General features: G+C 40.4%; 1 protein-coding gene across 7 annotated transcripts in view; it reads right to left on the reverse strand.

Moving 5' to 3' along the window:
* casz1 (castor zinc finger 1) overlaps positions 1 to 12,797 on the reverse strand; it is a 239,029-nt gene that overhangs the window by 56,870 nt on the left and 169,362 nt on the right. For 4 of the 7 annotated variants that reach the window (XM_088938208.1, XM_088938210.1, XM_088938211.1 and 1 more), the window contains exon 1: positions 11,257 to 11,347. The exons of 2 other annotated variants lie outside the window; for them this stretch is intronic. In XM_088938208.1, coding sequence (XP_088794334.1) covers positions 11,257 to 11,335 — 79 coding nt within the window. In that variant the 5' untranslated portion in view covers positions 11,336 to 11,347. Of the gene's footprint in view, positions 1 to 11,256; positions 11,411 to 12,797 lie in introns of those variants that run through there. One more of the 7 variants, XM_088938206.1, reaches the window with a different exon arrangement.

Genomic DNA, 12,797 nt, shown 5'->3' on the forward strand with positions numbered 1-12,797 from the left:
ACCTTTTTTTCTGTGCATTAATGCTTCTGATCGTCTAATTAAAACTTCTCGGCTTCTCTGCTGATCACCGCTCATTGCGCGTCTGACCTGAAGTTTTAATTGCCGCGTCAGAAGCGATAATAATAATTTCTGGGTTCTGATAATTAAAAACAATGCCATTTCCAACTACATTAAAAAAGGAGACATCATAGAAAAGTTTATACTGGGAATATGGAAAATAACTAAGTGAAGAAAGGCAATCAGGTGGTGCAGCGAAGCAATTCTCTCATCTTTTACTTCTTAAATGTCTTAGCATTGGTAAAAAGAGCTCGCTAGGTTCAGCTTTTGTCACAGAAAGGAGACGCTGGCCCAGGAGAGATGGCTCTCTCTTGCCAGGAGAGCTCTCTGTTTACAGGGCAGGCTTTGACGGCACCTTTTGAACCCTTTTATGGCATTTGTCCCTCAATCCACAAATCAAAAACAAAATGAAATGCAAGTCCAGCTGTGCTTCACTCTTCGGTCAGCTTTAATCTCCAGAATGGGTCACGCACACATTTCCCAACTGCCGTCAACTTTCCTGGCTAGAGAGCTACTCAGATCCTGGCTCTCAACACCAGTTCGTATTAATTTAGCGCTTTAAAAAAGTCACACCGTGACTGAAGCTCAAGGTTGCCGGAATTAGTGTCCACTCGGAAAATGATGTAGAGTCTTTTAGGCATGACTCAGAGAGACTAGTTCAAGCCCAGAGAAAAAAGATGTAAGCTACATAGATATTGGTTGTCTCTTTCTCTCAAGTTCGAAAGTGTCACCATCATTGCAGTTTATTAATGACCAAACTGAGGGAACTGAAACAAAGGATGTTGTAATAGAGAAAGCATGGTTAAGAAATAATATTTGCTTCTACATTAACTTTGAATTATGAGTCTAAAACCCCAACCCTGTTTGAAAAAACAGTATATACCAATTTTCATCCCTGAAACACACTAGTTTAAGATACTATTTACAGAAAGCATAATCTTTTCCCTAAAAACATGTACACACACAAAGAAGCGCACGATTGATCCTTGAAGGCAAGCTGTCAAAGTACACTCAATTATAGTACGTTATCATTAAAAAAAACAATGTTCCATTTTTAGAAGGAGGCTATTTCAGGAAGACAGGCTTTACTTGATGTCTTAGCATGCATTTTGGGTAAAACAACACTTTTAATTCCTTACTAAAAAACTGAAAAATTAGAAAAGGACTTTTTCCACTTCTACCTGAACAAGAGGAAAAAAACGGTTATAAAAACATATGCACACAAACACACACAGAAATCTATTATATTATTAATACATCAGCTACATGTCTGCTTGCTTGCATTTTTATCAATAAAGCACTTATTGCTTTTAGTCTAGAATGTGACCTTGCACACTGCATGCTGTCTTTGGGATGACCTTGTGGAACCCAGGCTGACTTTTTCCAACAATATCCTCTGGCTGTTATCAGCTGAGCTGGAGAGCCTGGCAGCCAGTGCGAGATTCTTCAGCGACACAACAATAACAAATGGTAATACCCAAGGAGAAACAAAAAGGAGAGAAAGAGATGAAAGCAGGAGAGAGTGAAACAGTTAAGACATACGCTTATGCATAGATTTATGTTTAAATCTTTTTTGAAGTGCCACAGGAAAAGGAAACGAGTTAACTGGAGTGCAATTACCCAGAGAAGGCGAGCTCTGAAGTGAAATGCACGCTTCTGTCTAATCACAAGCACGCTTATTGGTTTTCACAGAGAGAACATAACCGAGCGACTAATACTATCAGAAGCTTTATGACTGTCTCTTATCAGTTACCCAGTCAGATATGCACTTAAATATATACTTTTCTTTCAGAAAAGCTCAGATAACCAAGGGCTTTAGCTCTTTAAGAAACCAATAACAACTAAACCAAAGAAATATCAATGTGTGTTTATATTCAGGGTGATAAAAACAACAAAAAAGGCTAAGGTTAAATCACTGACCCGAACTGAGTGAGTTGACATGAATTCATTTATAGACAGTGCAAAGTCTGAATTATTGGGAAATGCACATTTTAAGTAAGGTTTGACAGTACTTCGGATTGCCTTTTATCCCTGTATTTATAGAGCAGCAATGGCAAAGTTTTAGAAACCACATCCTCTTCCAAACATGAAGTGTTAGCAAAAGGGACAAGCTGGGTAAAAACAACGTGCGCTCTTCTCTGCATTGTGCTCTCTTCAGGCCCTGTCACCATTAATGAGCGTCTGTCAGGCTCAAGGAGGGGAATTACAACCTGAGCCCACCAGCTGGGTGCAAGTATTAGCTCCGGGGAAAGGAGGTTAATAAAAGAGAAGCAAAATTAAAGAGCAGGCGACCCTGGTGTGTCTTCTTAGCGGTGGCACTTTGCTAGAAACGGACTGTAGGAACGGTTCACACAGGAAAAAAAAGGAGGACAATGGCACAAGAACACAGGAGAAAACAGAGAAGCGATCAGTCCGCTGCTGAAGGGCCCTTAAGCTAATAACCGCACAGATTAACCGGTCGAGCTCGACGTTCGTCACGATGATCCCCAGTTAGCGACTGGCCAGGCACACAGAGGGAGACGGGGCTACAGCGCAGACAAGCGCACAGGGGAAGCTTGCAGCCCCAGTGGTGGCTGTCACTCTAACTCATTATCTTTTGGATATATTTAATTGACCAGTTCTTGAGTGCGTTGCTGAGTAAGCCACTCTGCCATTAGGACCAATTCTCCAGGGTAAAATACAACAGAAGCCGGTCGATTAGTTATCAATTAAGAGTGCAGAAATCTCCACCTGGTGTGTTCGGCAGACTAGGCCCTGTAATGCCAAGTTCACAGAGGCAGGACAGAGTTCACTTCCACCTCAATCCCTGCAGTTAAGAGGAATTAGGCAGAGAAAGGAGAGGGCTGCTGGCCTCTATCTGGTGGTTTTTGTGCATTAGGTTAACCTTGATATGAAGCGCTGTCATACTGTATGATGTCAATCACTGGCCACCCTCTCACATAACCTCAATGCAAAACCTAAAAAGCATTCTGTTTAGATGTTTAGACGTAGTCCTTCTCTCCAGCATATGAATTTCATTACAGAGAAATGGGCTGTGGCATTTCTTTCACAAGACTCCTAAGACATTCTGACGGCCTATAAGGCACTTTGCAGCTGAAAAGAGAAAAAAAAGAAAAGAACTGAAGAGCCACAGAGCAACCTAGCCAGGGCAGGGCGATGGCGGACGGGCAGCTATATGTCAAAAGCTGTGCTTAAAAAAAAAGAAAATGGAAAAAAACTGAGACAGCCTCTCTTTGGGAGAACCTTTACCTCCAGGGAAGGCTTAATTGATTTCCAAGGTTACTTTTTAAATTTGTTTTTCAGATACACAGCTTTCTGATGACCAGGACTGGTGGTGCAGTCAATGTTTTTAGAGCAATTTCCTCAAAATAGCTGCCTGCTTTTTATTGTTTGCTTAAAATGTTATTCTTGCGCTCTCTCCTTGAAATGAGAGGAAGAGGTGACATCAACTGAAAACATTCGTTCCCAGACAGGATGCCTTGCTAACAACATTGATCCCAGACCACCGTTAAAATGTTCTCTCTGCTTTTTCCCCCCACTTTGCAGAAGAAGTAGTTACAGGTGTCCATTAGATTAAGCTGAGGAACCGGTACGTTTGCCAAAGACGGGCTATCTACATTTTTTAAGTAATAACTGATTTTAGGAAACACAAAATGCCTATCCTGCAAATCATGTAACATCTCTTTGTAAAACTTTTTTTAAACCAACAGAATAAAATCCTATATTTTATAATGTTGGCATTAACTCAGGATAAACGACAGCTTCTTCAGTGTATTTGACATAAAAACTCCATGCATATTTGTATGCACGTGTAATGGCTTATACTGTACAATGATTAAAATAAAACTTTTTATTTAATTCCACTGTGGTCTAGAAAAATCTCCCCTGTGCCTTTTAATAGGCATACACCTTAGCTTTTACTTTCAGAAGTACCGGCGGTTCTTTGTCACTGTGAAAAGGTGCTTTCCCTTGATTGCCCAAGGACACCCCTGTCCTTCAGTCTGCACCTCGATGGGGTAAAAGGTGTGGTGTTTAAGCAGCCACAACTGGTGTACGTGCTAATGAAGGCAAGGCAACAGTGCTCTGTATGCAGCGCAGCAGCCATGCCAGGGGAAGACCTGCTGCTCGACTCCCATGTTTACCAGTGCCTGAAGACATGATTTCCATGGGGGATTCCCCAAACTGCGGCGGGGCTCATCCTCGACAGACTTCACGGCTGGCAGCGAGCTCTAGGTCGCTGCCTCATCTTTTGCCTTCCTGGCAAAACCTCTGCCGCACCGATGCGGTGGAGCAGTGTGTGGGGCGACAGAGTGCATTAAAGCCGAGTGTGGGAGCCCTGGAGCACCGCCGCCTTCGGGACCGCAGTCGGGGGGATAGGAAAGATATCATTTCTAGCATGGCTAATCTCCTGCAAACAACATTATATTATTTATGATTCTTTAAGATACTTTTCCTCCCCGTTTTTATCCAATAATCCACATTTTATCCATTTTTTTTTGTTTTTAACATACTGTATATGTTTCGGGACCCATGTTTGCAGCTGCTAGTGCATCCCGGGTAAAGGGTACAGCAGCTTTGTCTCAGCTAGGATTTGAACCTGTGATCCTCCAGTTCAGATCCTCCCCCAATTAGCAGACCAGAGCCCAAATCACTACTTCATTGTGTTTACACAGAGTCTGTTCCCAAAAGAAAACTTGCTGTTTTCATGTTTTTTTGCTGTACTTGACTTGTTTTCTACTTCTTTTGAATTATTTTAGCTTCAAAAGTTGAGTGTATGTGATTGCATAATGTATTTTTAAAAACAAATGTACTGTGAAAAAAGAGATCTGAGAAAGAGTCTAGCTGCACTGCCTTGTACAACAAACCTTGAAGCTGAAATTAACCTCAAGGTGTGCCATCTTTTTTCTTCTATACAAAAAAATCTGAAAGGAAGTAATGCTTGCTGACTCAGTTACAGTGCAGGCTATTGGTATGACCACAAAACAGAGCCTGTGAACCAGCACTGAATGATCTTTGACTGACATAATACATCGTTTTTCATAACTGTGTGGAAATTAAACCTTTTCACAATGAAATGTAAGAAAATGTTATTTCATGATCGCTTTCATTTTATCAGACTCTGGTCTTCTGTTTATACCCCATCTACATAGCTCGTCTACATACTATGGGGGACAGGGCTTGTGCCCCAGAAATCAAGAATTCCAACCCCTAGGATATCAGAGAGACACTTTCCCACTAAGCGCTTTCAAGCCCAGACTCTAAACCTTCTTCTTCAGAAAGGCTTTTACTTCATCGGCTCTGTGTCTGCCCCATTCAGCTACAACTGCACTTTGAACACTGCTTTCAATTGTGCTCTTCTCCTTCTTAACTTGATTTTACTGTTAAGTGTTTTGAGAAGCTACTTTTAAAGGCACTATAGAAAATGTCATTATTATTATTATTATTATTATTATTATTATATTGGGTTCTTCAGCTGGCGACAAACAATTCTGAAGCTGGTATTTCTAATTACAAAAAGCAGTTGCTGATTGAACGATGTAGTTTTAATACAATTTCCCCTTTATCTCAGCTTGAAAAATACAGAGGGCCCATTTAAAATTTCAGAAACATTAATATTCTTCTTCTTCCTCCTTTCTTTTAAAGTGAAAACGGATACTCGGTTGAAGTGCAAATCTGATGAATTACTGTAGCAGATTGCTGTTATTAATTATTTAAGCATATTTTATAAATATTCAGGTCTGTCATGCATCTAATAATGAACGCTTTGGAGAAGGTTACTTCCCGTGTGCATCCTAATGTGTCAGAAATTTCACTTTTAATCACAGTTGTACCGGGGAACCATCTGAAATCTAAAAATATAATCACAGCTAGAAAGCTCTATACTTTGCTGCTCTATGCGACCGCAATTTCTTAACCTGCTATTTTACAAAACGTAAGGAGCTGATTCAGGGCATCGTGAACCATGGCTGGTCATCATAATGGTAATTTGAGAGAAGAATAATGTATTGGCATAATTCTACCTTTTGGACACACCTAGTCCCAGCGTGCTTCTTGCCATATGGTGCTTTGCATATTCATACTGCGTGCCTGCACACTGCAATGCTTAAACAGTACTCGAAGTAAAAAGAAGAAAAGCAAACGCAAAACTTTCTGTCGTTCCCTTTGAGACGAGCACAGGCGATGAAAACCGTTCCCACAGCTACTTGCATTACAAAGGCTTGAAAGCAACCTTTAATGAATGTCTCACGATCAGGAAAAGGTAGCAGTTACTGTACGTGGGTAAACGATATTGTTGTGCTGGCTGACGGCTTCTCAGGCAGAGTAAATAACATGGGCATCCTTCTCCACGGTGCTTTCAGATTAACACTGTCAGAATAACAGTGCTACCCCTTCATTATCTGTGTGCTACTCCTTTCCAGAAGCTGCTTCATGATTCTCCACTGGCTCTTTATAGAACTAGTAATTACCTTACCAACAACACTTGTTGTTGTTTTTTTTTTGGTGGTGGTGGGGTGAGACGTGGGGTTATTCTTTGATGCCACAGATCGGTACAGCGACAGTCTTTCGCCAGGCTCTGTGACGCAGCTGACAAAATGCCAGCTGTGGTGGCAGCAATCCGCGCTGCTTTATCAAATTAGTCCCGTGCCCAGCTGATGCCAAAGAAAAGTAAGGATGCCAGTGTTCTGCAGACATCAATCCTGTGTGCTGGGATTGCCTGTGGCAGTGACGAGCTCACAGCCTCATCCTGCTCTAAATCTCTCTATCTAAATCTCTCTGCCAGGGTGACCGTCTTCTAAAATACAGGTAATAACAAGCATTTATAAGTATGTGTGGAAATTATGTCTTGTACACACTGTCACACCTCATTTTACAGTAGGAATTTCTCTTACGCTCAGGACAGGATTTGCATGCTTCTAAAACAGGTATTTGTTAAGTTGTGTTAAAAACGTGGTTCATGTAAATCAGCACTTAAGGAAAAGGGCATCACGTCAAACAGAATAAGAATCTGTCGTTATTTTTGCCACTCAGCAGTCTGAGGTTTTGCAATAAAAAACCCTGCACAATTATGTTTTATAGCATCATTTATCAGAATAACGCTCTGTTTTATAACTGGTACCTTCATCAAAGGTGACACCTTTCGTTTCAGCACATTTTCCGAAATGTCTTGTTTCAAGAACGGTTTCATTCTGCACTCTCCAGTGAGATCCAGGTGTAAAAATTAGAAAAGATCGGATAGAAAGATCAAACAGATGAATATGCAAGCACATATCAGGCTACCTGTGGGTGCCAAACAGTGACTTTAATTTTTTGAAGCAGTCCTTTTAAACAAGCAAAACAAAAAGAAATCAAACCTGAAAATTAAACTTCACAGGATTTCAAGCACAGTGAACACTCTGGGTGTCAGGCTGTCCCAGTCATTTACACTGACAACAAAAAAAAAAATCAGGAAATTCCCATTTCATCCAACAATTGTTAAATATTGGGGCAGACAAAAAGAAATGTTTTGTGCAATTTTCCAGTGTCCAAAGACTTTTTAGTCTCCAGAGTAAAGAGAATTTCATGAGCCACAGTTCTAAAGCATTTTCATGATCAGTTTGTGATATATTCCTTGAAACCAAGTGCAATAACAAAACTAACACACCGAAAAAAAGATTTTGCTTTAATCTGGCTATTGGATGAGTCTCAGGCTGCAGGGTGTGAGCTTATCCAAAAACGCAGCAAGTCTCAATGCTGTGATACATACGGTATGTGCCAAGCTTTCACCTGAGACACAGCTGTTGAATGTAAAGCGCTAGCGATCCCTGACAAAATCTTCAACAAAAACAGGCCGAACATTTCCGAGTGGGTGCCAGTAACCAGCCTTATAGAAACGTATCAAGTAGAAACGTATCAAAAACGTGATTCTCTATTAAGGTACGGTACCTGCAAAAGGATAAAGTGACCTTTGGAAGACAACATACAGTACCCTTGGATGGGTGTTGAACTTTCGAGGCACATCATCTGCCAGTAGGCCTTCGGAATGACACACCACACATTAGCGGTATCTGGACAGGAACTGCCTTCTGAGCACAGTGCACTACAAATGTGTGAGAAACTACAGTATGAGGCATAACAATTCTGAAAATCACAAGCCATTCGAGAAATCGTTCACTCCCTCTCCCAGCTCCTCAGCCTGCTTTATTTTGATTCCTCGTGAGAAAGTAGGAGAACAGACTGACTCAAAAGCACCCATTTGCATTCATTTTTAATTTTAATAAAATAATATATTTAAAAAAATACTTTTTAAATCCATAACAAGAAAAACAAATGTTTTTTTCTCTCCACTCATTGTATGATTCTGCTACAGATTCAATTCTAAACTGGAAGGTTGTAAATTCACATAATGACAAAATGTTTTGGACTAAACTAAAAACAAAACAGAAATTTGCTATGAGTAAAGAGTTTTTTCAGGTGACTTGTATTAAAAATAAATAACATGAATGCTCATCAACAGCGCAAACACAATGCGTCTTCTTGTTTTATCTTTATGGAATCTTTGGCTGACAAATATAAAGAAAATTATCCAAAAGGTGAGGATATTCAAACGGGCTTTGTTCAAGGAATACAATTTATCAGGCTTGGTGGGAGCAGGGGGTGGGGGTACTGGGAACAGTGGAATTGCTTGCTGCAGCAGAGAAATTAACAGAAACAAAGAATACACAGAAAAGCCTGGCCTGCATTTGTACCAAAAGGTAACAGGTCTCCACTGCTTTCAGGCTTTCTATAGATACTGTGATGTCTACAGGGCTGGACTGTGTCTGAAATGTTAAAAACTGGGGCTCTGCCAAACTGAAGACTTTGGAAATCTGTGCAGTGCATGTGTTTCTGAAGATCCACCCAGCTGGCTCCTCTTATGATCCACTCAGAGCTGGTTTAAATACACCAGCGCCAATTAGAGATAGGAGGCTAACACATGTCCCATTTCTAATACTGTACATTCATTTCGTTACTGGACGATGACGATGATGATGCTACTGCTAATAATATGCAAGGTCTAGTTGGCAGAAGAATGTATGTTTCTTGTTTCCTAGAATCTACCCCAGGTTTGAATTAAGAAACCCCCCCAAAAATAGAAAAATAAATAAACCCTTCTCTGCTATATCAGTTTAGCCATAGAGTTAGAAAATGAATTATGACTGCTCCACTGCTAAGGGAATCTGTATTTATGATGGGGCTGAGTGAGTGTTAAATCCCTAGTAAGAAATAAAGTCGTCCCTCAGCGGACTAGAGAAACATTTCACTCAGTCTAAAAGGTGGTTAGGAAAAATGAAAGCAATTCTGCCTCTTAGGGAGGCACTATTCTTTATTCTAAAGCTCAAAGGGAAAAAAACAAAGTGGATCGCATTCAGAACACATGAATCTTTAAAACTGTATCTGAATGTGGCGGAGTATTCTTTTTACATTTGTTTGTGGGAGAAACAAGCCAGATCAAGAAAGCAGTCATAACAAAGGCATATGTCGTTTCTGTACAGAATGCACAAACAGTGTCTGCCAAAAAACACACTTGTTGCATTTTTCTGTAATACTGTGTGAACTTTAGTGTTCAGCCAGTGAAGAGCACTAAAGAGCTGCACATCCAGTATTAACAAGAATTTTAAAATAAAGTCACTGAATTCCAATGAGGAACTGCAATGTGTCCCATTTTCCATTAAGCTCATTCTTCAAAGGAAATCGTACTGAAGCAAATAAACAATACTTCAGACAAAGCCAACACAATGCACACTCGCTGTATATAACACCAGGGTCAGACACACCTCTGGTTTAGATTACAAGTTCGGCCCCCTTTCTCCCTCTGCAATCAGAATTATTACTTTAGAAAAAAGCTGTTTTCTGCATCAACTTAAAAGGCCTGTATCTTTCTATACTCACAATGTCTGAGCGGCCTCACTCACCCTAAGTATCTCTATAAATCAGCCGTTACTGTTAACATGTAACTCTACAATTCAGTCATCAATCTCGCACTAGGTCAGAGTGAAAACAGAAAAAAACTATCTGGTTAGCAAAAAACACACACATACACACCACACACACACTAATACATTACAAGCAAGCCAAGAAGTCCCTTCAAGAAACAATGTCAGGTCACCAAGGAAACAGAAGCTAAACTCAATTCTGACTTTACCTTTCATGCACAGGGCCTAAACTGTCATAAAACAAACAGCATAGACCGATAACAGAAAACTTTCTAACTCAATCACTGGAGGCTCCTAAAAGCGCTTCTGATATCACAGCCCAGACTGTGGCAATCGGGAGAAATCGAGAAGCTAGACTTGGAGTGTGTGTTTGTGTGTGAGGGGATAAGGGGTTAGTTGCAAATTACTACTTTAAAAAAGGGGAAAACTTGAGAAACACAAAGTGTATTATCCTTCCCAAAACCGACTCCAGTCCACTTTGAAGCCTATGGATAAAATCATCCCAGTTTACCGGTCTCTAAGACTGTTGAATAATATGCTAATTTCAGGACATGAACCACACTTAGTATCACCTGAATTCCTGGAATATGAAATGAATCAGTATGAAAATTTCAACACATGACTGATACACTGTACTTCTGATTCAGCAATGCCTTTAAAACCATTGTAATTATTTCTGTAACTGTTTAAATACCATTTAAAGTAGCTAGTACAATTTCTATCTTTTGGAATTGCACAACAATGACTTAGCTCTGCTTTTCATGCTAACAGCCTTGTGAATGCCTATTGAATTGGTTCATTGTTAATAAGACAGAAAAAGTAACAATGAAATTCAATGACAGGATGTTTAACTTGGCTCCTTCCCCCCTCCCCCTACTTTTTCGGTGATAAACAAGAAAAATATAATAATAATACTATAAATCATTTTGATTGCATTGTTTCTTTAATTGCTTCTCCAGTAAAAGTTAATTGAACTGCAGAAAATGATTATTATTATTACTGGTTGTGGTATTATTATATGGTATTGGCATTTCAGTAAAGTACAGTTATTAAATTAATCCCCCACCAAGAAAGAAAAAAACTTCATGACATCACACCCTAACACCCCCAATCAACCCCCCCAACACAGACGCACACACAAACCACCTCCACTTTGCTCAGAGTAGAAACTCTCACAGCTACATAATGTGTTAATTACGTAATGAACTCAATTCCCCACTGTGCCTGGCGTTCAGCGCTGTCTTACCTTGAACGAGACAGTCCAGATTGCTTTGTCTCACTTCTCCCTGCAATTGTGGTGCAATTCTCTCCACGAAACAAGGCATTTTCCCCCTCTCTCTGTGTGGCTCCCTTGTCTGTGCTCCGCTAACTCTTTTTCTCAGCACAGATGTCAGAGCCATACATGTTTACCTACTTTACCAGTAGGGGTCCTTCACCACCCTCTGCTCTCAATAGCTAGTGTGGAAAAACAGCCCAAGGAAGGGGGCCACTTACCCCACACTTTAAGTTGTCACACCAAACTTGAGCCTGCCAGAGTGTCACAATACCTCCGCACGCCTGCCTGCCAGAGAGTGCGTGAAGGCGTTATTGCGGCAGTGGAAAAGGATTGTGTTACGGAGTGTCACAGCCTAAACCTCGCTAGGTTTGTAGCACCACCGCTGCCTGCTGGAAAGCAGACTGCGTGAGCTCGGAAAGGAGACACCCGCCACACTAACTGCGCTGCTGACACTTCTGACATGTGCAGACTGTAAGAAACCGGATGAAATTAGTTTTTTTTTTCCTCATTGACCTTATTCAGTGATTTTTTTTGTGTGCAAAATGTTAAACACATCAAAACAGTTCTAAACAAAAGAGGAACTTTTCTAAGGTCTTCACTGCTTTAATCTCACTAGAACTTCAGATGGTGTACACCTAGCTTAAGGATGCTTGAATTTCAGGTTCGCTGCAGCTTTCAAATGGCAGGGCTCTGGTTAGGAACTGTGTGAAGTCTATTTGCATGCAGGGTGCTGTACCGTAACACAGATTAGAATTTGGACAATGCTGAAGAACTTAAAAAATACTTTTTTAAAAATCCCCTACTACAGAAAAATACAGAAATATTTTTATACACAGAACCTTAAATGGAAAAAACAGGATAAATACAGAGAAAAGGTGTCTCTATGACAGGCTTTGTGGTGTGTAAATATTAAGATATTCACAGGGAATTCAGAAGAACATTTCAGTATTTAAGTGGCTGATACTAAAGGTGATATCAGAAATGCTGAAGCAAGACAGAACAGAGCCAGTTTAACTCTTTGGGGTCTGTAAGACCACAGGACAGCTGCCAGGTCACTTGGTGCCTGTCAAGTGTTAAAACTCTGCACTGCTGCATGATAACTAAATAAGGAAATTCCAGCTGGCTGCAATTCCTGGAATATGGAAAAGGAGGAGACACAAAGATTCAAGGATTTAAATCCCTCATTTATTAGGCTTTACTGCATTCATCAGCAACCGGAACTGAAATGAAGACTTTTTACAATTGGGTTGCTAGCTTGTACAATAAACTCCTAGGCAGTGTGTTTGTTCTTCTGGTTAGTGTTACAGTACGTGCAGCACCAGCTCACCGAGCCAAAGAGACAAAGCCAAACTCTTATGAAACTGAACAACACATCCTATTAGGGAAGTTTTTATAGCCCGTAATCAAGCTGTTAAAGTATTAAATTTAAGGAATGACATCTGTCTTTCGAATATCAAACTCCTACAGCTATCAATATTTACCTAAGACCAAAATCTTCCGTATACGCTTAA

Source organism: Atractosteus spatula, chromosome 20 (genome assembly GCF_055471065.1).
Source record: "Atractosteus spatula isolate fAtrSpa1 chromosome 20, fAtrSpa1.hap1, whole genome shotgun sequence".
Classification (NCBI taxonomy): domain Eukaryota; kingdom Metazoa; phylum Chordata; class Actinopteri; order Semionotiformes; family Lepisosteidae; genus Atractosteus; species Atractosteus spatula.